Source organism: Nicotiana attenuata, unplaced genomic scaffold, assembly GCF_001879085.1.
Source record: "Nicotiana attenuata strain UT unplaced genomic scaffold, NIATTr2, whole genome shotgun sequence".
NCBI lineage: Eukaryota > Viridiplantae > Streptophyta > Magnoliopsida > Solanales > Solanaceae > Nicotiana > Nicotiana attenuata.
The window spans coordinates 55,188-81,741 of record NW_017672881.1 but is presented as its reverse complement, the minus strand read 5'-3'; the positions used below and the strand labels follow the sequence as shown (position 1 = coordinate 81,741).

At 38.6% G+C, this 26,554-nt stretch overlaps 1 protein-coding gene and 1 pseudogene across 5 annotated transcripts; both read right to left on the bottom strand.

Moving 5' to 3' along the window:
• The window catches only part of LOC109214805, a 55,662-nt pseudogene extending 44,542 nt beyond the window's left edge, over positions 1-11,120 (bottom strand).
• Positions 11,121-13,362: 2,242 nt separating this feature from the next.
• Positions 13,363-26,273, bottom strand: LOC109214806 (putative threonine aspartase). 5 transcript variants are annotated; one of them, XM_019378758.1, is made up of 11 exons: positions 26,001-26,273; positions 25,858-25,908; positions 24,697-24,817; positions 24,443-24,527; positions 23,480-23,561; positions 22,638-22,782; positions 16,261-16,427; positions 14,956-15,119; positions 14,692-14,815; positions 14,485-14,589; positions 13,363-13,761 (listed from the first exon to the last, which is right to left on the bottom strand). In XM_019378758.1, exons 1-11 carry the CDS (start codon positions 26,142-26,144, stop codon positions 13,672-13,674), a joined length of 1,278 nt encoding a protein of 425 aa, XP_019234303.1. In that variant the 5' UTR covers positions 26,145-26,273; the 3' UTR covers positions 13,363-13,671. The 5 variants fall into 5 exon arrangements, with proteins under 5 accessions (XP_019234303.1, XP_019234306.1, XP_019234304.1 ...); XM_019378761.1 differs by having other exon boundaries at positions 14,485-14,516; XM_019378759.1 differs by having other exon boundaries at positions 22,638-22,764.
• Positions 26,274-26,554: the final 281 nt, after the last annotated feature.

The following is a 26,554-nucleotide window of genomic DNA, read 5'->3' as shown; positions in this document are numbered from 1 at the left end:
TATTAGTGATTTCCAGACTGTATTAGTCTTATTTTTATCGGACAGTCCTTAGTAGATGCTCATGACTTGTGACACCCCGATGTCGAGCTTTTCATTCCGCACTTTGTTATTCAGATTTATCTTATGAAGTTTTATTAACTAAATAGCCTAAAGAAATCTTTGTTTTGAAATATTGGATTGTCTTGGTAAAAGAGTTGCCTAGTTCCACGTTAGGCGCCATCACGACATGGTAGATTTGGGTCGTGACAGTGCCATAGTTGAATATATTGAATCTACCTACACAAAGGTCACTTTGCATACATGGAAGCTACATTTGCAAGATTAACTCATGAAGTCAAGGGTGAAGCACAAGTGCCATAGTTGCATATATTGAATCTACGTACACAAAGGTCACTTCGCATACATGGATTTCACATTCGCAAAAGTGGAACATGTCAAAAGCTACTCATCTTTTCCTATAAATAGCAAGCTCTCTTTGTATAAGCAAATTCAATCTTTGTAGGACAAGAACTAGTCTTGTTCTTTCTTTCTTTTTTCCTAATAGTAAAAATATTTCTAGTCTTCTAAATATCCTTTTTAGCTTTTCTTACTCCATAATGAGTAATTTCTTTTTGTTGGGATAGTTGATGAAGTTTGATATATTTTATAATATTATCTTAGTTTTTACATATTCTTGGTTTCACGGACCGGATTTCCCACCGTCGGGACCGTGATGGCGCCTAACTTTTCAGATGCTAGGCAATCCAACAGTTTAAAGAAATAATACGCTAACCCTTAACCAATTCAGTAAACATCAATTAAACAAAAACAGATTAAAGGAGTACAGAATTTCATAATAACCCAAGTACTTATACACAACTACCCAGAATCTGGTGTCACAATTCACGAACTTCTAAGAGTCGCTACAAATACTGGCTGAAAGAAAGTACAACAGTTTCCGAATTAAAAGAAACAGAAAACTAGAATAACTAGAAGGGGACTCCAGGGTCTGCAAACGCCGGCAGATCTACCTTGGGTCTCTCGTAGGATTGAAGGCAGCAACTCAACTCAAGTTAACACGGTCCAGTACCGAAATTTGCACAGAAAGTGCAGAGTGCAGTATCTGTACAACCGATCCCATGTGCTGGTAAGTGCCCAGCCTAACCTCGGCGATGTAGTGACGAGGCTACGACAAGGCACATACATAAACATGTGCAGTTAAACAATATGCTAACAGTAATAACAATTAATAGAAGCTAAGCAGATATTAACCGGAGGGGAAGCATGCTAAGGGAGTTGCAAGATAAGGAATCACAACAATAGAGGAATTTAAACAGCTAGTACACCTTGAACCGGTAATAACAAGTAAACACAGCAAACGAAAAATACACGGCATCATCCTTCGTGCTTTTACTCTCAAACTCACCAGATAATCAATAATAGAAACGTACACGGCATCACCCTTCGTGCTTTATCACTCAACCTCACCATATGAATAATAGAAACGTGCACAGCATCACCCTTCATGCTTTATCACTCTATCTCACCATATAAGTAATGAAAACGTGCACAGCATCACCCTTCGTACTTTATCACTCTACCTCACCAAAATAAGAGACAACAATAATAGGGAGATAGAAATGACAACAACAAGTCTTACTTCAACACTTAGTTCCACAATACCAATCTCAACCTTGAGTAAAAACCCATCAATACCAAATTCAATAAAACATGATAAGAGATTGCTCAACACATCGAATAGCTAGTCTAAACATGAACAATATGATCAAAAATACAACATTTACAAGAATAAGACTCACTCACATGCTATGACTCGACAACAACGTATAGATACTCATTATCTCACCTATACGTTGTACTCCACATCCAAACATGTAAGAAGTAAGAAAATAACACCTAATCCCGCAAGCTAAGGTTAGCCACGACACTTACCTCGCTCCCACGGCCAAACTCAAAGCTCAATCACCGCTTTTCCCTTCACACAAGCCTCCGGACCAATAGAATCTAGCAAATTACCAACCAAACAATTCAATTTAAGCCTTAGGAACTACCCATGATAGCAAGGAATTCAATTTAGGCCATTTTTTGAAAAAGTCAACAACCGGGCCCGCTTGTTCCAAACTCTAAATTCGTACCAAAACCCGATTACCCATTCACCCCCGAGCCCGGATATACAATTGGTTTTGGAATCCGACCTCAATTTGAGGTCTAAATCCCCAAATTTTGAAATCCCTAATTTCTACCCAAAAATTCCCAATTCCACCATGAAAACCCTAGATTCTAGGATGAAATCATGTAAAAAGAGGTAAAAGATTGAAAGAAACTAGTTAAGAGTCACTTAATTATAATTTGGGGAAGAAAAAGTATTTGAAAAATCGCCTCTTGTGTTCTAGGTTTTGAAAAATGGGAGAATGAATGAAAAATCCCGTCTAAGTCAAGATTTATAAGCTGCAGATGTTGCATTTGCGACCTGAGCTTCGCATTTGCGAAGTCGCAAATGCGAACTCCTCGCATTTCTATAGCCATCGCAAATGCGATCCCTGACTTCCGCCAATGCGGACCTATTCCTCACAAATGCAAAGCTACCCAGTCCCCTCCCATGCTCGCAAATGCGAACATTTTTCGCAAATGTGAGGCTCACATTTGCGAACCATACCTCGCAAATGCGAGATCTGCAGATTTTCAGTCTTACAATTTTCATCAAAAATTCATTTCTCGAGCTAGGGACCTCGAAATTCGATTCCGGGCATATGCCCAGGTTCCATATTTTAATACGGACCCACCGAGACTGTCAAAGTACGAGTCCGGGTCCATTTAATCAAAATGTTAACCGAAGTCAACTAAATCCACTTTTTAAGGCAAAAATTATTATTTTTATTAACTTCAACATAAAAGCTTTACAGAAACACGTCCAGACTGTGCATGCAAATCGAGGAGGAATAAAATAAGGTTTTGAAGCCTCGAAATGCGGAATCGAGCTCTAAAACATAAGATGACCTTTTGGGTCATCACATTCTCCACCTCTAAAACAACCGTTCTCCTCGAACGGACATAGAAAAGTACCTGAGCTGGGAAAAAGGTAGGGATATATACTCCGCATGTCAGACTCGGACTACCAAGTAGCTGCCTCAACAGGCTGACATCTCCACTGCACTCGAACCGAAGGATAACCCTTCGATCTCAACTGACAAACCTGCCGGTCTAATATGGCTACCAGCTCCTCCTCGTAGGTCAAATCCTTGTCCAACTGGACAGTGCTGAAATCTAACACATGGGATGGATCGCCGTGATACTTCTGAAGCATGGACACATGAAACGCTGGATGCACCGCTGATAAGCCTGGTGGCAAAGCAAGTCTGTAGGCCACCGCTCCCACTCGATCAAGAATCTCAAAAGGCCTGATGAACCTAGGTCTCAACTTGCCCTTCTTTCCAAACCTCATAACACCCTTAATGGGCGGTACCCAAAGCAACACTCTCTCTCCAACCATGAATGCCACATCACGAACCTTACGATCGGCATAACTCTTTTGCGTGGACTGAGCTGTAAGAAGTCTATCCTGAATGATCTTAACCTTATCCAAGGCATCCTGTACTAAATTTGTACCCAATAATCGAGCCTCCTTCGGCTCAAACCACCCAACCGGCGATCGACACCGTCTACCATATAATGCCTCCTAGGGAACCATCTAGATGCTCGACTGATAGATGTTGTTGTAGGCAAACCCCGCTAGCGGTAAGAACTGATCCCAAGAACCTCAAAAGTCAATAACACAGGCGCGGAGCATATCCTCCAAGATCTGAATAGTAGGCTCGGACTGTCCGTCCGTCTGAGGGTGAAATGTTGTGCTCAACTCGACCCGCGTACCTAACTCACGTTGTATTGCCCTCCAGAAGTGCGAGGTAAACTGCGTACCTCGATCAGAAATGATAGACACGGGCACACCATGAAGACGAATGATCTCACGGATATAAATCTCTGCCAACTGCTCCGAAGAATAGGAAACTGCCACAGGAATGAAATGCGCTGATTTGGTCAATCTATCCACAATAACCCAAACTGCATCGAACTTCCTCTGAGTTCGCTCCCTAATACGGGTCATCATACTACCGCTCCCTGATACGCTCATACAAGGAAGACCGAGCGATTGTGCAAGCTAAAACACGACTGGGCTCAGAAACATCCAACCTCACGAACCAATTGGCTAAGGCCTGAACATCTAATGCAAGCGGTCTCTCACCGACTGGAATGTATGCAAGGCTACCCATACTAGCTGACTTCCTACTCAAAGCATCGGCCACCACATTAGCCTTCCCGGAATGATACAAGATGGTGATATCATAGTCTTTCAATAGCTCCAGCCACCTTCTATGCCTCAAATTGAGCTCCTTTTGCTTGAACAAATACTGCAAACTCTTATGATCCGTGAATACCTCACACGACACGCCATATAGATAGTGCCCCCAAATCTTCAAAGCGTGAACAATGGTCGCCAACTCTAAGTCATGAACTTGATAATTCTTCTTGTGAATCTTCAGCAGCCGTGAAGAATATGCAATAACTTTGCCACCCTGCATCAATACCGCACCAAGCCCAATACGAGATGCGTCACAATATACTGTATAGGGTCCTGAACCTGTGGGCAACACCAACACCGGCGCCGTAGTCAAAGCTGTCTTGAGCTTCTGAAAGCTCGCCTCACACTCGTCCGACCATCTGAACGGGGGACCCTTCTGGGTCAACCTGGCCATCAGGGCTGCAATAGATGAAAACACATCCACAAACCAACGGTAATAACCCGCCAATCCCAAGAAACTCCGGATCTCTGTAGCTGATGTGGGTCTAGGCCAGTCCTTGACTGCCTCAATCTTCTTAGGAACCACCTGAATACCCTTTGCTGGTAAAACGTTACCCAAGAAAGCAACCGAACCCAATTGAAACTCGCATTTAGAAAACTTAGCATATAACTTATTGTCTCTCAGAGTCTGAAGAACGACCCGAAGATGCTGCTCATGCTCCTCTTGACTGCGGGTGTAGATCAAGATATCATCAATAAAAACAATCACTAAGGAATCCAGATAGGGCTGGAACATCCGGTTTATCAAATCCATAAATGTTGTTGGGGCATTCGTCAGCCCAAATGACATCACTAAAACTCATAATGCCCATACCGAGACCGAAAAGCTGTCTTAGGGACATCGGATGCCTTGATCCTCAACTGATGGTAGCCAGACCTCAAATCGATCTTTAAAAATACTTTGGCACCCTGAAGCTGATCAAATAAGTCATCAATCCTCGGCAATAGATACTTGTTCTTGATAGTGACTTTGTTCAACTGCCAATAGTCTATGCACATCCTCATCAATCCATCCTTCTTATTCACAAACAACATGGGCGCACCCCAAGGCGAGACACTAGGTCTAATAAAGACATTATCAAGCAAATCTTGCAACTGCTCCTTCAATTCTTTCAACTCTAGCAGGGCCATACGGTATGGCGGAATAGAAATAGGCTGAGTGCCCGGAGCCAAATCAATGCAAAAGTCAATATCCCTGTCGGGTGGCATCCCCGACAAGTTTGCAGGAAATACCTCTGGAAACTCTCGAACAACTGGTACAGAATCTATGGAAGGAACCTCCGCACTAGAATCACGAACATAAGCCAAATAAGCCAAACACCCCTTTCCGACCATACGTCGAGCCTTCACATAGGAGATAACATTGCGGGTAAAATGACCAGGAGTCCCTCTCCACTCTAATCAAGGCAACCCTGGCAAGGCTAAGGTCACTGTCTTGGCGTGATAGTCCAATATAACATGATAAGGTGACAGCCAATCCATCCCAAAATGACATCAAAGTCAACCATATCGAGAAGTAGGAGATCTACACGAGTCTCAAGACCCCCAATAATGACCACACACGAATGATAGACACGATCTACAACAATAGAATCCCCCACCGGTGTGGACGCAAAGATGGGGGCACCCAAAGAATCACAAGGCACAACCAAATATGAAGCAAAATAGGATGATACATACGAATAAGTAGATCCCGGATCAAATAATACCGAGGTATCCCTATTGCAAACTGAAATCGTACTTGTGATAACCGCGTCAAATGACTCAGACTCAAGCCTGGCTGGAAAAGCATAGTATCGGGGCTGGGCCCCACCACTCTGAACTGCATCTCGAGGACAGGCCCTGTCTGGCTGGCCTCCACCTCTAGCGGCCTGACCTCCACCTCTAATACCTCGACCTCCACCTCTAGCTGTCTGACCCCTACCTCTAGCTGGCTGAGCGGGCGGTGGGACACCCGGTGCCGGGACCATAGCACGAGAATCCTGATGCTGAGAACCGCTCGATGATCGAGGGCAATACCTAGCAATGTGCCTCGGATCGCCACAAGTATAACAAGATCTCGGCTGTTGTGGCTGATGACCCTGAAACTGACCCTGGCGACCTGAGTAACCACCCTGAAAACTCTTGAGCATAGGTTCACTGATAGGAGCTGGTGGTGCACTGTAGGCTAGCTGATCGGAATACTGCATATGAGAGCCACGGCCACCTGAAGCACCGTGAGAAGCCTGAAGTGCTGAATGAAACGGCCTCGGAGGATGGCCTCTGCCAAAAGTACCTCGGCCTCCAGATGAGGCCCCACTGAATCCACCGGAGTGACGAGGCCTCATGTCAGACCCCTGACCACTCTCCTGAGCTAAAACCATCTCAACTCGTCTGGCCACATTGGCTGCATCTTGGAAAGAAATCTCGCTCCCTGTCTCCTTAGCCATCTGCAATCTGACAGGTTGAGCAAGTCCCTCAATAAACCTCCTCACCCTCTCTCTCTCTCTCTCGGTAGGAAGTATAAGAAGAGCATGACGTGCCAAATTAATAAAGCGGGTCTCGTACTGAGTAACGGACATGCTACCCTATTTGAGACGCTCGAACTGCCTACGATAGTCCTCTCTCAGTGTAACAGGAAGGAACTTCTCGAGAAATAGCTGAGAGAACTGGTCCCAAGTCAAAGAAGGCAACCCAGCTGGTCTGGCCAAACAAAAATCCCTCCACCATTTCTTGGCGGAACCTGACAGATGAAAGGCAGCAAAGTCGACCCCATTGGTCTCCACTATCTCCATGTTACGTAACACCTCATGACAACTGTCCAGATAGTTCCGGGAATCCTCTGAAGATGTACCGCTATGGTGAGTGGTGAAAAGCTTGGTAAACCTATCCAATCTCCACAAAGCCTCAGAAGACATAGCTGATGCATCACCGATCTGTGCTGCAACACCCGGCGGAACTACCCCAACTGGCTAAGCTGCTAGGGTCTGAAACTGGGGAGCCAGCTGCTCCGGAGTATGAGTAGCGGGAGTCTGGGCTCCTCCCCCAGACTGAGAGACGGCTGGTGCTACAGGAAATGTGCCGGCCTAAGCAACACTCTCCATAAGGCCCACTAGACGGATCAAAGCATCCTTAAGTACCGTGGTAGCGGTGAACCCCTCTGGAACCTGAGTTGGCCCTGCTGGAACGGTCTGGGCTGGAGTATTGGTTACCACTATTCAGAAAAACTTGAGAAAAGTTCTGACTTTAATGCAAGGCAGAGCATTAACAAGTGGTAGCAGTAACACCAACCAATTAACTAAGAGCTAGGGCATACTTAATTAACTAATTAATACTGGTACTGCTTCCCAAAATGAGCTAGTACATAATCTTGAAAATTGAATACTCCAGCTAGGCAACTAAAACAGGAAATCGACACCAAAATATTATAAGTGAGCACTATCTCTTAGAGCGAAAAATTTGGCAGAACTTTCAGTAGTGAAGTATTAAAATTTAGTAGTACTACATAAACTATCAGCGACCATCGTTAATATGTGGACAATATATCACTAGCTAGTTAAAACTATTACAGAAACGTAAGAAAATTCAAAATATATTGATAAATCAGATTGTAATCCAGGTGTGTAGCTTTATTGAAGAGCTAGCTTGGGATTATTAAACTACATTATCTAGCAAATATATTCTTTGACTAACAGAAATTGATAGTATCCAAATCAACATCATCCGCGGAAGCCCACAAAGTAGCATGTTGATGGTCTTCGACTTGGTATTCCATATTCTCTTCATCATCCTTTGCTATAATTAATATCATTTGACGACATCATTCCATTGTCTTCAGCTTGAACATCTTCTGATTGCATAACGGAATCAATATATTCTTCAAGTAAATGGACTTGGAATTCATCCCCCTGATCTATGCAATCTTCAACATTCTCCTCATGATCATCCGCATCAACAATATCCTCTGGTGAACCCAACAAACTAAGTACATGGTCTCTAACTTGATCTCCCTCTACGTATTGGATAATATTATTCTCTTGATCATCCTTTGCTATACCATTCGACCTTATACCATTGTCTTCAACTTGAACATCTTCTTTCAAGACGGTGTTGATAAATTCTTCAATATCTCTCATATTCTCATCATTAACTACCTCATCAATATTGTTTCCTTTTTTCTTGTCACCGGGTCTGCCCTTCTTCTTGATCTTACAAATTACGAAACCTTTGTTCTTAATCTCCCTAGCAGCCAGATAACGATCAAACAAAGAGTACTCAGTCATCAACCATTTTCCATTCACATTGTTTGACGATTTGTTAGCGGGGATGTACTTCAAACTTTCCACGTATCCCATGAGTCTTCCTTTATCATCAAACACCTCTCGGCCTTTGTTTTGAGGCTTCCAAGTGCCCTTCCCAACAGTTCTTGAAACTCCTTTCCATGTAGGTTTCTCTTTCTTTTGCGAAGTTATGAATTAACGAGTGTTGTTGTTGTTCCCATGATCATAAGCTTAAAAAATCTGCGCATCACTTCATTCTGTGCGGGAAGCGGCTCGTCTCTTACAAACCCTACACAAGGGTGGCTCTTGGATAAGGCAAGTGAACTGTTGCCTTAGGCCCCCAAATATTTAAGGGAAATTACCAGCTATGTCCATTTATAAGTAGCTCATTATAAAAATTGGTCAATTGATAAAATATTACTAATATTAGCCAAATTAGCCAATTAGCTATTTGTAGCAAAAAAATATTAAATTTTTGCTTTGTTTTGAGTGGGTGTTATTATAATAGATTGGGCACAACTTAAGGAGCTTGAATCTCAGTTTTGGGATGATTTGGTGAAGTTTTGAGGTGGTTTGAATTGAAAATTCGAGGTAAAAGCTGAACATGAAAAAAAAATGATATTTGTATCACACTGTGTATCATTTGTGTATCACATATGTATCATATTTGTATCAATTGTGTATGACATGTATATCCATGTATACCTGTGTGTGTGATACATGCGTGATACATGTTTGATACATGTGTCGCAGAAGACTTTTTTGAACTCGATTTAATTACGAATTTTGATACAAAACCAGTCCAAATCACCTCCAATCTTCCTCAAATTTTGTATATTGACTTATTTATATATTTTCAATGAATTTCAACTATACCCATCGAAAAAGTTCCTTTTTTGTTTAGATTTTTGGAATATTGTATAGATTTTTGTATTTCATCACCTTATTTGCTACCCCGTCCATGAAATTTCCTTTCCGTCTTGTGTCTAATGTTGCTAATCACGCTTAAAAATATGGAAGGTGATTTTTGCATGTGATTCTTTGAGAGAAAGAACCCTATTATTTGGTTTTTCAATTTTTGTTGGCTAGTTTTGGTAAGTCTATGACTAATGGCTAGAGGTTGGTAAGTTGAGATTTATTTGGGACATTTGTGTAAGTTTCCCAATATTTAAGGCCCCAAAAATATAAAGTACTACTATATCATTATATAATATATGTAATTTATATTTATACAATTATTGATAAAATATTTTAAATTCTAATATTTATTTAAATTTGATAGATGTAGGATTGAATGAGTTAATAGCATAAAACTTTTCTCTCACTAAATTAAATAATATATTTATCTTCTCATCAATTCTATTTTTCTTTCTTTCTTTTTTCATATTTTTTACTATTTTACTTTCTAATTTAAAATTAAATTATCTAAATTAGCTATTCCTTTTTGTCACATTTGATAGATCCTCATATCTGTATTCAAAATCTTTTGTATCTCATTTTTTTAACTAAGAAATCCCAGAGACAATTATCGTAAGGTTAAAATACGATCGATAATAGGCTCAATCCTTTTACCATTTTCATTAAACGCTATATCTTTTTTATAGGGAATTCAATACCATATGACTTACGCCTAACCCACATATACGTTGTTCTCTCACCACTTTTTTTGTCTCAATATTATATGGATATTATGAAAGAAATTTCAGGGTCTTTTAATATATTTTAGTTTTAAGCCACTAGTTCCGTTGAGCCGCTCTCATTAATGATCAACAATTATTTATAGACCACTGCCTATGAACGTGTTATTCAACAGCTTCATTCACATTTGGTAACTAAATAATACATTCACTGATTGTTGTCTTATCTTAATTGAGACTCTATAAAATTTGATTGAGAATAGCAGGGGATGGACATGTGGCTCGATTAGGAGACTAGTAAAACTTTAATTTAGATCCCCAAAAAATTTTTGATAATGGATTTTATGATTTTATTTCAAGTTAGACAATATTAAAGTTTGAAAAAAAAAAATACAATAAACCTTGGACAAAAGAAATAATGAAATAAAGACTATCTACTCTTTAACACTAAAAATATTTTAAAACTTTGAATTAAATTTCTTAGATCTTAATATTAGTAAATTTATTTTTACAACAAAATCAAAGGTAACATATTGAAAATACATGTCTTACATCCAATTTATTTAAGTTACCACTTACTAATATAAATGATAATACTACTATGTGAAGTTAAAGGTTTCATCATTTAAGTATATTATACTATAAATAACAAGTTTAAAAAAAAATGGCAACACTATCTTTTTTTTTTTTTTTTGTATATGTGTGTATATATACTAATAAAAAAGTATAAGGTCTCATATTAAATTTCGCTTTAGGCCACAAACTTTATGGAGCCGCCATTGACCCTACAAGATACTTCAACACTTCTCTTTCCGTCGGGTGAAACCGATTACCCATCGAACGATGAGAAAAAGAGTTTTCTGCCATTGCACTGCTAATCAAATATTGACGGATGATGGATATGATGAAACAGAAAAAGAAGCAATAGCTGAAAGAACGGAAGCAAAATTGTACGTAGCTGAAAACTTTAGTTGTTCTGTGATGAAGAACTATAGTTGTTAAACCCTAAAATGGTGATAGTGATGAGTTGTTTTTAATTTGCTAATAGGGTTTTAGTAAGTATTTATAGATCAAGCTGATGAGCTGATGGAAATCCCATTCCTACTAATAAATGGGTTGCTTTTTCTTCCATTTCTTTTGTTTCCTAAATATGTTTTCCTCTTCTCGAAAGTTTGGTAGGGTTTTTATTTTTCAAATTTTTAAGTTTTAGTTTTCAAGACCCATTAATTTTCTAACTTTTTTCTATTAGTATATAAGTTGATTGGAATGTTTATTAGTAGGGTCAGTTCGATGTTTATTAGTAGGGTCAGTTCGAAAAGGTAGTATTTTCTAGTTATAGGTTAGGCAACGAGGGAATACTTTCTTGAGACGTTAGCAAGCTTCGCTCTTTAAGCTTATATATTTAATTTTTTAATAAATGAAAATTATTTTGCTTTTGCTATATATGGAGAATTAGATTTTAATCCCATCTATATAATTTTATTTCCTCTTCATTGGACTACGAGTTCAGAAACGTTTCCTAAAAAAATCTTGTTCATTTCTATTTTATTTTACAAAAAAGAAAGGTACTAAGGAAGTAAAGAGAAACTTTTATTTCTAAAATTCATCAGGTCGTTATCTATAATGCTTAAACTGTGAAAGAATATTCATATTTCGTTCTTTCTTGCTTTAAATATTGCCAAATGAACCACAGCATTTGTTAAGAATAAGAATCATCTTTCTGAAAGAATCTTAATAGACTAAGTACGGAAGTTTATCTTGAGTCATGGCTAGAGGGAATAGATCCGATACAACAATTTAAAGTAGACACGTTTTGGGTTCCCCTATGACATTTAAGATATTATCACTCTGTCAGGATTTAAATAAACAAGATAATACGATATATTAAGCTCCCGCTATGCGCAAAATTTTGGATAATGCCTACTTATGTTTTTTTTTGCCTTTTTATAAGTGATTATTTTCCCGATTTTGAACTCGTAACCTTCTGGTCAGGTCACTGACAATTCTTATCGTTGCGCTAAGACTCCTCTTCAGACTAAAATAAGGGATTGAAGAAATGGCCTTACCTGAAATTCAAGCCTACATTTAAAAGCAACTTTCGAGCCGCGGCATTTCCCTAGACTAGAAGCCTTGCTCATGTCAAAGAGATTCAATGTTATTCCTATAGATTTACAGTCACACAACGTCAATTTTTATTGTTGCGCCAATGTATAAGGAATTTACAAAGTGTCGCTGCAACTTAAAGCAACTTTCCAGCCACATTTATTGCTAGACTAGGAGCTTCTCTCTTATCAAAGGGATTCAACAATTTCTCCTTAGATTAAAAAAAAAATGTCTATCCTAATTTCACAGAATAAAAAGAGATTCAAATTTAGCCCCTGTCCCGACAATATGGCTCTGCCACTGTCCCAGAATGCCATTCAGAGTCACACTCTTTGCACCGCTACCAGCGCATGTCAGAAGAAAAAACCGTTAATCGTAACTCTAGCAACCAGGTTAAGGAAGACTTGTTGCAGCCGTAGGGCAATGAGGGTGAGATTTTCCGAGACAAACTAAATCATAGTTGATGAATTAATAGAGGCTTGGTTGTGATTCTGAGCCTAAAAGAAAGACCAACAAACTTAGCGACCACCTTATATACAGAGTGACAATTGGGGAATGAATACAAAGTGACTAGAAAGAAGTTTGTATTTATAATATGATATAAAGATAATTGGGATTGGAGGTGATCATAGTTATTCGGAAAGGAGGTGAATTAGCTATGCTACGTATGTGTAATTCCTAGGAAAAGAACAACAGTTCACAAGTCTAAATAATACGACAACGTCAGTTCGTAAAATATGGTTTTGTAATATTAATATCAATAATAGATTATTCTTTTTTGGTGATAATACTATTATATTATTGTAATTCCTAGGAAAAGAACAACAGTTCACAAGTCTAAATAATACGACAACATCAGTTCGCAAAATATGGTTTTGTAATATTAATATCAATAATAGGTTATTCTTTTGTGGTGATAATACTATTATATTATTATCTGTTTTACCATGCTGCTTTGTACTCCTGAGCACTGAAACCTTTACAACTAACATGTTTTAATCACAGATTCCTCTAGCTTCAATGATGCTTAGAAGTGTATGAGATCCATATAAATGGATTTCAGGGAGCTAGTTGGTGCAATTTAAGTAAATTACATCTTTGGTTATCTGTCTAAAATGTGGTTTTGGGAGTATACAAATCAAATTCCCCGATATTTTATGCAAAAAAACTCCAGATAAAATAAATTCCCCAACTTTAAGGATAATGCACTTTAGTCCTCACTATTCAGATGATACGATAGCAAGTCCACATGATGATGCCATTGAAGAGGAAGGTTACCATTCCTATCGCCATTTACTGTTTTACGGCTGCAACTCTACAATTTCTTGGCTGAAAGACTGACTCGTGCTGCAAACTCACCTATTGCAGTTTTACCATGCTTCTTTGTACTCCTAAGCACTGAAACCTGTACAACATGGTTTAATCAAAATGAGGACGACACCAATGTACCATTGAAGATTCCTCTAAGTTCGCTGAGTGATGATGCTTGGAAGCGTATGAGATCCATATAAATGAAAGGTTCTCTTCACCAGATGAATTTAGTTAGTCATAAGCATGGAATATGGCCCCTTTGCTAAACAAATTGTACCAATTCTTTAGAACGCATAAGGCTATCTGTCATGTTGATTCAGGCACAAATGTTAGCTGCTAATCTTGATACTACTGCACTTTGACAAAGCAAAAGCTACCATGACTCCAGGAAGTGTTGAAACTAGACAGGGTTTCTGTATCAACTTCTATTTGTTTTTCTCTTTAAAAAGTAGTTTACCTCGAATCAATGACAAATCTTGACTTATAAAAGTAGAAATATGTTGTTCAAAGATTTTTAATTATATTGTGGACTGTAACTTTCTGTCCCAAACTTGGGCACAAATTTCTTAGTTGGTCACTTGGTCTTTTACACATGCTTCTAACTTTTATAAATGAACAAAGAAGAACACCAAACTATATCTAGGGTAATCACACTCTTCAAAAACCATAATTAACTATTTCGCTATAGTTGAACAAAGAAGAATAAGAAGAAGAACAAGAAGAGAGAATAACAACTGTTCAACTACTGATTCTTGACCATTAGTTTCAATAGTAAATAAGTACCACCAAATATAATACACAAGAATTGAAAATATACCTTGGGCCTCTCCATTGAGCTGCCAAAATAACCTATTCCAAAAGAAGACGATGAATAAACAGCTGCAATCTCAACAGCATCCATCCTAGCCAAACCACCCGCAATCTATGGAAAATTAATAGCTAAGGGTATTGGAATGATAGGTTCCTAGATTTAACAAGGGTAGAACAGAAAAAAAAAATAACAATATCTTGAGAATGGTGTTACCATTCTAGGAGATTCTGCTTGAACTAGCAGGAAGCCAGCACTACTTTCAGTGCCACACTGACTATTCTCCCGAACAGCAGACTGTAAAACTTTCTTACAGGCAGAAGATGGCCCAGCTTGAGACCTGCGCAATAAATCAGATCGGATTTCAGGTTAATAATTCTTTAATGGTTTCTGGAAAAAACATAACTCAAACTTATTGCTCGATCGCTCTCAGTAGGGGAAATAGATAGAGAAAAACAGAAGTAGCAGTGTCAAACACACAGTGCTGACGAAACACAGCATTCCCGAGCAGCAAATCCTCTCATTAGGTGCTCTCCAGAACCACTGACACAACATCCAACTATAAAAGGAGCGCCGAAAGGTCCCTTTGAAGACGCCCAACAACCAGAACCATACATTGCCGCTAGACCCACACGTCCACCAACCTGTTATAAGCTCCAGGGAAGTAAGAACAGTAATCCAATGAATTTATCTGCCACAGATTTTCAGAGTAGGAGACAAAATGGGCTACTGGCCTTGTACATACAAAAAAGCTTGAATTAAATGAAAACTTTGGTAATAAAAACTGAAGAAAATAAGATCCAACGGTCAAAGAAGACGGAGATATTCCTGTTAGCTGTTTGAAAATATACTACAATGTTAAGACACTTTTGCAAGCATGGTGGTTGCCTAAAAAAAATACTTCCCTAATAAGCCTTCCAAATCAGTTAATCAGAAGCAAAGTAAAAAGTCAAGAAATAAAGGAACTCAGGAATTACAGAGGAGTGGAAAGTAGTAAGATGACAATCACTTCCAAGCATTCAAAAGGTAAAGCATGACGGGAATGAATTATTCGAGTTAAATCATAAGATAAGATATTCAAAACCACCAAAACACTGAGCTACACAATGTTTTTCAACTATCCAACTAGTAAATCCCATGGCCGGCTTGCAAATACAAGAAGCATTCTGTGCCCGCCATCACCATCTGTTGCTATAGAGATACACCCCCTTGAAGAGGAGAAAAGACAGATAAACAGCAAAGGTCCAAAGGATCTTGAGACTTGAGGAACAAACGGCTGTTCCTGCACACACTACTCAAGTCCTATATGAATGTTTTGCCCTTGCTAAATTATAAAAGAGTTCCAGCAGCTCATATAAAAGCTACAGAGAGGCGGAATGAGATGGACAAGGAGAAAGAAAGAAGTTGCCCCAGATATATTGAAAATATTCATCTTGCTGAGACAAATACTTCGTGAGTAAATTTATCTATTACACGGGCCAATACAATTTTTAACCTAACCATTCTATTCCAGAACCATCATTGTATTCAATTACAACCTTTCAACTGCATAGTGACAGTATTAACACTTCTCCCTTTTGCAAAAAGTAAAACAAATTCTGACACACTGTCCCCAAATGTAGAAACTACTGCCGATACAGCAAGATCAATCATAAGATCCTACACACCCTCCACCAAGCCACACAGACAGAGAGTTGACCACCCTAATCAAAAGATGGTTTGGGACAAGAGCATGAAATGCTCACATGTATAATTTAAAATGTAAGAGCATTTTCAGAATATCACCTTCAAAGCTATACCACCACTTGAGGACCCACAAGCTATATGTCCTTCTGTATCGACACAGATAACTCCAACTGTGTCAGAAATAAAGTCTTCGTCTAATGCACCCAGGATTGAGATCTGATTTCTTCCTCCATTTCCTCTTGATTGATTATCTACTTCTGGAGTATCTGAAAGTTTTCAAGAAAATTAACAGTCATTGATTAGATATCAATGCTCAATCAAAAAGAGATGTCTTCTGGCCAACTCATTCCATTTGAGAATTTCTTTTATTTGAAAATATGAACTTATACGATGATGTATTACCAAGAAGGGTGGAGAGAAAAAGGGAAGGTGAATAAATGAGGAAGGGACAAGGAAAGGAGATCAAAGAGAGAAACAAGAAAAAGAATACAAATATAAGAAAAGAAGATTGAGAGAGAGAGACAGAGGGAGGGAGGAATTACAGAAAGAGACAGACCGAAAAAGGAGAGGGATTTTAATTATTCAAGGTTGTCTAATAAATTACCTTAGATCCTATCATCCTATTTACAAAATAGGGAGTTCTAAACAAGTTAGAACCCTATGTCCAGCTAAAAGATATGATTATTATTTGATAGAAAAAACTTTATTTCTAACTAATAGATAAAAAGTAAATGAAAACCAATGATAAAGATACTACAATCTTTTCTAAGCTACATCATATTTTAAGAACAATATAGTTCAAACCGTTGTGTAGTTGTCTAGCAGCCTAAAGCACAAGAAAAATGTAAATGTTAAAAGGAGAAGAAAAAAGTATATTGTCTTTCTCATCTTCATAATGTACAGACTAGGGGTTTATATACAGAGATTACAAATAAAGCTAGCTAGGGATATCTCTACAAATCAAGGATACAGATCGGATCTGATCTTCCTATGATAAATATGGAAAAAATATCTCAGCTATTTACAGAAATATATCTTCCCTAATGCTGTTGTACAGCTGTAACAAATATTCTCCTAATCTGACACTCCCCCTCAAGCTGGTGAATGGATATCTTGCATTCCCAGCTTGGTAACAAGTCCTTCAAAAGTGCTGCTTTGTAGTCCTTTTGTGAGAATGTCCGCTAGTTGATCCTTGGAAGACACAAATGGAGTACAAATCAACCCACTATCTAATTTTTCTTTGACAAAGTGTCGATCAACTTCAATGTGCTTCGTCCGATCATGCTGCACTTGGTTATGGGCTATACTAATTGCTGACTTTTTATCACAATATAGTTTCATAGGTGCCTCCCACTTTACTTTCAGGTCTTCAAGAATTATTTTTAGCCACAATAGCTCACAAACACCCAATGCCATAGCTCTGAACTCTGATTCAGCACTTGACCTTGCTACAACATTCTGTTTTTTACTTCTCCATGTCACCAGATTACCCCCCAAGAAAGTGCAATACCCTAAGGTTGACTTCCTGTCGACTAGCGACCCAGCGTAGTCCGCATCTGTATAAGCTTCTATAGTCAAGGTGTCACCCCTTTTGAATAAAAGTCCTCTTCCAGGCGTCCCTTTCAGATACTCTAGTATTCTATGTGCTGCTCTTAGGTGGACTTCCTTCGGATTGTGCATAAACTGGCTCACCACGCTCACGGCATAGCCTATATCAGGTCTAGTGTGGGATAGGTAAATTAACCTTTCAACAAGTCGTTGATATGACCCTCTATCCACGGATAGATCTTCTGATGCTTCAGTTAGCCTGTGATTGTACTCAATAGGTGTAGCTGCTGGTTTACACCCCAATTTTCCGGTCACCTTTAGCAAATCATAGACATATTTTTGTTGTGAAACAAATATGCCTTGTTTAGAATGGGCTACCTCAATTCCTAGGAAGTATTTTAACTTCCTAAGTTCCTTGATGTCAAACTCTTTAAGCAGACATTCTTTTAGATATTGTATACCATCTTCATCATCTCCGATGACTATGATATCATCTACATATACCAGTAGGGCCGTTGTTTTTCCATTTCCTGAATGTCTCACAAACAAAGTATGATCCCCTTGACTCTGCATATACCCTAGTGTGATCATTACCTTTGCAAATCTTCCAAACCACGCTCGTGGCGATTGTTTGAGTCCATAGAGATCCTTTTTAAGCCTGCATACCTTTCTTGCCTTAGACTCAAATCCCGACGGGACCTCCATATATATCTCCTCCTCCAATTCTCCATGGAGAAAAGCATTCTTCACATCGAATTGCTGCAAAGTCCATCCAAAAATGGCAGCTAGTGAGAGTAAGATTCTTACCGTGTTCATCTTTGCCACCGGAGCAAATGATTCAAGATAGTCTGTGCCATAGGTTTGTGTATACCCTTTGGCAACTAATCTTGCTTTGTATCTCTCCATGGATCCATCAGAATTGTACTTCACTGTGAACACCCAGCGACAACCTACTAATTTTTTCCCTTTCGGTAACTCAACCAACTCCCATGTTCTATTTTGCTCTAGTGCCTCCATTTCAACTCTCATGGCATCCTTCCATTTCTTGTCTGCTAATGCTTCTGACAAGTTTTTTGGAATAGGTATTGAGTGAAGGTTACTAAGGAAGGCTTTATGGCTCGGTGAGAGATTTTGATAGGTCATGAGTGACAAGGGATGTTTTGTACAATTTCTGGTTCCTTTTCTAAGGGCAATGGGTAGGTTTAGGTCATCTACTTGGTCTGAGGGTTGTTCTTGATTGTTCAAAGATTCTGGAACATATTCTGAACTTGGAACAGGAGCCAGATTCGATGATTGGGCTTGAGCTGGTGGATGTACTCGCTCTTTTCTTCTGGAGTAAACCTGAAGAGGTGGTTGAATGTCACTTTGAGTTCTCTCTTCATTCTGATGATCTGGAGACTCTGTGGGATCTGGAGTCTCAACGGAAGGTTCAATGGGACCTGGAGACTCAACTGTCACTTCATTTTTAGATGACTCGGCAATATCTAAAATGAACACATCTTTGGGACTATCTTCATTCTTAGTCTCCCCCTGAAGATAGGAGGTGCTAAAGAAAGACTCAGACTCTACAAAAGTGACATCGGCTGAGACAAAGAATTTTCTAGTTGTGGGTGATAACACTTTTGTGTTGATGAGTAGCCAATAAAAACAGACTTGGTTGCACGTGGGTCTAACTTTCCTCTATTATTTGAATGGATATGGACATAGGCAACACAACCAAATACTCTTGGTGTTACGTTCTCAGAGACATAGAAGTTAGGAAAGAAACTTCTCAAGGTGTCGATTGGTGATTTCAAGCTTAGAACTTTTGATGGAACTCGATTGCTGAGATAGGTAGCAGTTAGAATGGCTTCCCCCCAATAGTTTTTAGGAACATTCTTGTGAAACAACAATGATCTGGTTATACTGAGAAGATGACCCATTTTTCGTTCAGCCACCCATTTTGTTGGGGTGTGTTAGACACAAGACAACTCATGGATGATACCCTCATTTTTGAAGAATGAGGACATCATTTGGTTAAAGTAGTCTCGGGCATTGTCTGAACGAAATCTTTTGATTGGGGTGTTAAATTGGGTCTTGATCATGTTGGCAAAATTGGGGAAGACATAGCTCACATCGGATTTGTTTTTCAATAAATAAACCCATGTTACCCGAGTGCAATCATCAATAAAAGATACAAACCATTTAGCACCGGAAATATTTGAAACTGTAGATGGCCCCCAAATGTCACTATGAATGAGATCAAACGGAAACATACTTCTTTTATTACTGACAGAAAAAGAAACACGCCTATGTTTGGCTAGTTCACAATCATTGCAATGAAAAGACTCTACTGTTAAACCCTTAAACAATAAAGGGAACATAATCTTGACAATTTGAAAAGAAGGATGACCCAAACGACGATGATAAAGCCAAATTCTTTCTTCACTAGACATGACTGACTCAGATATGAAGGAGCGAGGGAGAGAATTCGAAGCTTCATTCTTTAGGTTCAGGTTTTCCAAGTAATAGAGCCCGTTTCTGACTGTAGCAAGCCCAATCATCTTCTTGGTTTCCTGTTCCTGGAAAATACAATAAGAAGGGAGAAAAATTACTCGGCAATTAAAATCTTGAGTAACCTTTTGAATTGAAATAAGATTAGCAAACAATTTTGGAACATGAAGCACATTTTTAAGGCATAGAGAATTTAAGCGAACGTCTCCATATCCGGCTACAGTAGCGAAAGAACCATCAACAATGGTGATTTTTCTATGGCTTAGGCAAGGGGTATAGGACGAAAAGTATCTAGAAGAAAGAGGTCATGTGGTCTGTTGCTCCAGAATCAACTATCCAGGGGAAGGAACTACTTGTCATGACATTAGCAGTACAACAAAGAGGAGATACCTGAGAATGATAGAGAACATGTACCTGTCTCGGCTGGATTACTTTTGTCTAAAGAACTAAGCAAACCTTTCAGCCTTTCAATATCTTCTTGACTGATCTCCGGATTTGACTTAGCAGAATTATCTAAGTCATTTTGGTGAGTGCTTGCAACATAAGCCTGTCTCCCATTCTCGCCCCTATGGTTATTGTTCTGTGGTTTGCCGTTCAGCTTCCAGCATCTCTCTCTTGTGTGGCGATGCTTCTTACAGTAGATGCAATAGAGGGAATCTCTATTGAATAGTTTTGAAGCATTTGTTGGCTGGGTAGAATTGTCCGATGGCTGTAACATGCTATTCTCCTTCTGCCCAGCCCCCTTTGCAACAAGTGCTGATCCTTCTCTGGCTTGAGTGTCAAGCATAACACTCTTATGCCCTTCTTCAGCCCGTACTATTGAGACTGCTTCATCCAGTGATGGAAGTTCCTCTTTTCCCAATATTTGTACCCATACCGGATCAAGTTCAACATTAAGTCCAGCAAGGAAGTCATATGTGCGTTCCCTTTCTATAAAGCGCTTCAAGGTTACTGCATCTTCTGGGCATCGCATCTGAATGCATTGGTAGTGATCAATCTCTTGCCACAGTCCTTGCAAGAGATTGGCATATTCAGTGACTGATCGTGCCCCTTGCTTCATGGCTGTAACCTTCGTCTTAAGTTCATAGACTCGGGCTGCATCATTTACCTTTGAGTAGGTTTGTTGGATTGCTTCCCATATCTCCTTAGGGCTTAGCCGTACTCAGACACATCACTAGTGGTGTGCATTCAAATCGGTTTATCGATAAATCGAATCGATTATTTGTTATCGAAATCGAAATCGAAAAAATCGAAACCTTATTGAAACGATAACGATAAGCATATGTACAAATCGATAATCGATAAGTAATTATCGATAAGGGTCAAAATCGAATCGATAAATCAAATGCACACCCCTAGACTGTAGACACTTGTTAAATGAGTAATTACCTATTTGTGTAGATTAATATAACATACATAATGTATATATATTCCGCTACTATTTTGAAAGCGGCTATACAATATTATTTTTCCTAATCTATACCCTTTGCTTTACCCTAAATCCCTTACCCTATTATTTCCTCTACCACATTTAAGGAATGATCATATTTAAAGATCAAGGGAATGAAGTTCAAATTAATGGAAAACAGAATTAGCCGTGATGATGTGTTTTGTTTTGTTTTGTTTTTTTTATACCGTTGGAGTGTTGGTGGCATACATTTGATCCCTTACTTTAGTTTTGTTGCATGTGCTTGTTGACACAATTTTTATATTATAAATGGTGTTCATCTTATTTTAGCTTCTTTTTGTCCATATTAGTTAGGCGCGTTTATAGCGATATAATTTCCGTGGAATTCCGCAAATTTTCTTATTGGTGTAATCGATAATCGAATCGATAAGCCCCCAAAATCGATAAATCGAAATCGAAAAAATCGAAACCTTATTGAAACGATAACGATAAGCATATGTACAAATCGATAATCGATAAGTAATTATCGATAAGGGTCAAAATCGAATCGATAAATCGAATGCACACCCCTAGATCTGATCTTCCTATGATAAATATGGAAAAAATATCTCAGCTATTTACAGAAATATATCTTCCCTAATGCTGTTGTACAACTGTAACAAATATTCTCCTAATCTGACAGTAAATGATGCAATGGACAACCTCTGTCACAGCCTACAAAGTGTATATTGATGTAAGACTTCTTATACTAGAATATGCAACATTATGCATGCAAAGATTCTAACCATACAAATTATTAAGATTTCCTTCCTTTTTTTGGGGTGGATGGGGAGGGGGGGTGTGTAACTAACGGAATCATTTATTAGTCTTCCTTGCAGCATGATAACCAATGATTGTAAAGAAATCAGAGAATATTGTGGCCTCATTTTGAAAATGTGTGACCACATTATCTAAAAGCTTAAATTGTTACATAATTATGTATTTAACAGCTTATAAATTGAAAAGGGCATGGACTGTGGTGAAATACCTGATACTGTACCAGAATCCTTAGGGTGTGCCATCTTAGTGGCAGAAGCATCATTAACATCCTTGGCGTCATCAAGCATCCCTTTGTACCTTTTCCATTGGGTTCTGGCCCTCTCAGTCACAAGCCACTGTCTCCACAAAACAAGCTACATTATTCCACATTCCATATTTAGAGCAAATTTAACTTTTCTGAACAGAAGATTGTCAAGTTTACGTTTAGAGTTAACAACAAGGACCTATCCAGCTAGTTTAAAATGGACAGAGACCACCCTTCTAACTAAATATAGACCTCCAATGCTGTTAAATAACCATCATTGATGCCCTTAGTTCAGAGAAACATCAGCAAACAGCATGTATATACCAGTTTTTGCCTCGCAATACATCTATCTCTAGGCCAAAAGGAAAAAAGGGCGGTTGTTGCATCTATGGATACTTAACCAGGAAGAAGGAGAGGGCTCAGCGAATTATACGAACAAACGGAAGTAGGGAAGGAAGAACTAAGAAGAGACAAATTATTAGGTGTTGACATGGGAATGAGGCACAATATATGGCGATAGTAGATGCAAGCAAAAGGTCAACACTCAAAAGACACACACAAGAAGCTACACAGAAGTAGCAAAAGTTTTGCAAACTACCTGAAATGAAATCCGAAACAAACTGCCAGCATTTTCACGATTTTGATTCAATTTAAGCGTTCTCCAGGTTTCATATCAGACAAAAATGTTCATGTCATTTTCCAAATTAGCGGGAAGTAGCACGAATTCAATTAACTACAAGCATAGAAATGGTGTTTATGAATGGTTACAGCAAATAAAAACCTATCATGAAACAAGAAAATACTACCTCTTCAGCCTCTGACACAGTTGATGGAGAAACAATGCCCCTGGACATTGCCCATGTACGAGCACCTTCACCAACCAAAAACCTGAATAAGAAAGGCAATTTTTGAGGGCTGGAGGATGAGGTGGGGAGGGAGAAAAGCTACATCAGAAAATGACAGTAGGACGAAAAAACAGTTAAAAGCAAAATGCAAGGAGATCAATCAAAAAATAAAAGCTTCACTCAAAATTTGTTTGGCGCCATTTGACGGGACACGGAGCTTAAGAAATCATGTCACACTTTTCCAAGAGCCCACAACAAATTTTGTCACTTACAAGAGCATCTCACTAAAGGATAAAATGAGAATGTACATATTCAAAGAGGTGCAAATCTTTCTGGGACGGAACTGTGCCAAATAGAAAAAGATACTCACTCTGGTCCCATTTTATGTGGCGCACTTTTCCTTCTAGTCTTTAACTCTTAATGACATGACCTGTTGAGTCCCACTTGATAAAAAATTCACATTTTTATTAGGAGAGAGAAATAATAAAGGACATGTGGAACTAAAGCTAAGTGTTTAGTGGATTTATTTAGCTGGCTTGACCAAGCCCCTGTATCTAGCTGTGAACAACTTTTGGAAGGTGTCTGCTCTTTAGTTATAGATTAATCTGTGTATCTGAGCAGTCACTTCTTACCCTTTAGTAATATTTGTTTGCATCTTCTTGATGCCTTTAATGAAACTCTATTACTTCATCAAAATAAAGGATATGCGAAACTCTCACCACCTCACATTTACTTGTTGGCTTTAAGAACAATTTTGGTACTTTGCATATATTTAGCTTGTGCATATGTTCTTCTTTGTTCGTTAAACTTCGTTTCTAGCCAAATCTCGTCACATAAGATGTGATGGACGGAGTAAGCTAATTGATCTTCTTTTAAATTACTGTTAGAGAAAAAAACATATCTATATATCACCAGTAATCATACATTGGAGATATTCGTCCCAGAAGTGGTGAACCAGACATCTGTTCCTTGACCAACAAAGCTGCAATCTGAATGGAATTTCTCACACCTGGTAACATTAACTTCACAGAAGATAAAGCAAGAGTAAACCAAAACAGAAGCAACAATGAACTAGGGGTATGAATACGAAAGGTTAAAATAACAAGTAAACCCCAAAAAGAAGTAGTCAATGGATGATTTGTTCGAGCAAAAAGTGCATGCATCTGCTCTAAGAATACCTGGCACTGCACCTACAGCACCAAATGTGCCAGAATCACCATCCATGATGCTGGCATCACACTCAACATGACCATCTTCAGTCAAATTTGAACCTCGACCAGCATTTGTGTTAGGATCATCCTGTAAGGAATATAACAACGGCATCATGTTTTCAGTAAACATTGAAGTTACAAGTACTCTTTTGTTCCCTCCATTAAACGTCAAAATTATACCAATCCTACAAAGGCTAAAACATTCCAAAGTTAAACACTAAAAACAAAGTTGATCACTCAATATGTTTCAATAGCCCACTGAATAGGCATCTAATCCTCCAGGAAATCTCAAGTGACAAGTGAGTTACGCTGACTTTATAATCAACGTCCAGACACTGTAACTCAGGTATATAGCACGCAAAAATGCTACCTTTTTGCATTTTGCTGATCATCTTTTGAACGAAAATTTATTTCTTCATAGCTGAAAAACCAAAACTCCATGACTTTACAAAACAAAGTCGACATAATTTGAACACAGTGGACAGTGGACTCATCTCACGTAAAGATACAAACTTTTTGCATTCTACTGATCATCTTTTGAATGATAACTTATCCTTAGACCCCTAAAACACCAAACTATTTTCAAAGATTTCAAAATTTATGGAGGAATTGCTCCCACCAAGTTTTCAAGAAGGTAACATTTGGGTTATCAAAAAATATATACTCAAATTTCATCAATCTTGCTTTCCTGAGCCGAGGGTCTATTGGAAACAGCCCCTCTATCCTCACAAGGTAGGGGTAAGGTCTGCGCACACACTACCCTCCCCAGACTCCAGAGTGTGGGATAATACTGGGTATGTTGTTATTGTTGTTGTACCTACATATTTGTTTATGAAGTCAATCTACCTACATCTTAAACCCAAACTAGTTGCATTCTACTAGAAGAATCTTCTACATCTATTCTGCTATGCCTACCCATTCCATTCAGAGTTTAAATTCAGTGCATTGACAGAGCATTAAATATTTATACAACCGGGTCATTTATTGTATATCTCTTAATAAGCAGAACTGGTAATCTGATTAGAATGGTAACTTACCTTCTATCACAGGTTAAAATTCATTGCTAGTGTAAGAAAAATCACGTATATAACTTAACTCCATTCATTAAGCATTTTAAAAAAAACGTACCTCTAAGACTTGAATCGCGGCCGTTACAGCGTCTATACATCCACCTGGACCCTGAATAGCAAAAACCCAATTGAATTTTCATGAATACTACTAATTTTCGGGAGAAGGGTTGTTGTTCTTAGGGGTGGGGAGAGAAGAGGAACCTTTCGGAGAACAGAATCAGCGGCGAGGCATGCCCGTTTCATGACTGAACGAAGAGCTTTCTCATTCGACGGCGCGTGATATCCGGCGCCGACGTGTACGGCAACGAAGAATGTTGAAGTCTCGTCAGCAACTTCGGCAGCCATTTCTCCTCTACTTTCGCTATACAGACGGGCACCTCTGCGTTTTGAACTCGGAAGAAGAAAAGTAAAAAGAACAAACCATAAGTCACACTGAAAAATTTCTGTTTTGCTATTTATGATCTCTTTCCTGTTTCACTTTATTGTGTTAGTATTCTATCGTATGTTATTTAAATTTTAGCCACATAGACAGACACTATAATTATACAGAAATTTTCACCGGAACACTTTTACTATATTTTTACTGCACCATTTTAACACGTCTAACCAATGCTTATAAAAAAAATTCACGCGTGTTATTAGGCGCTGCAGGCATGGATAATGTAACCAATAAAAAATTTCCACGTTTTTTATAATGCCACATAGACTTCTTTGCCGGATAAAACCAAATATGATTACCCTCTTCCTAATAACCC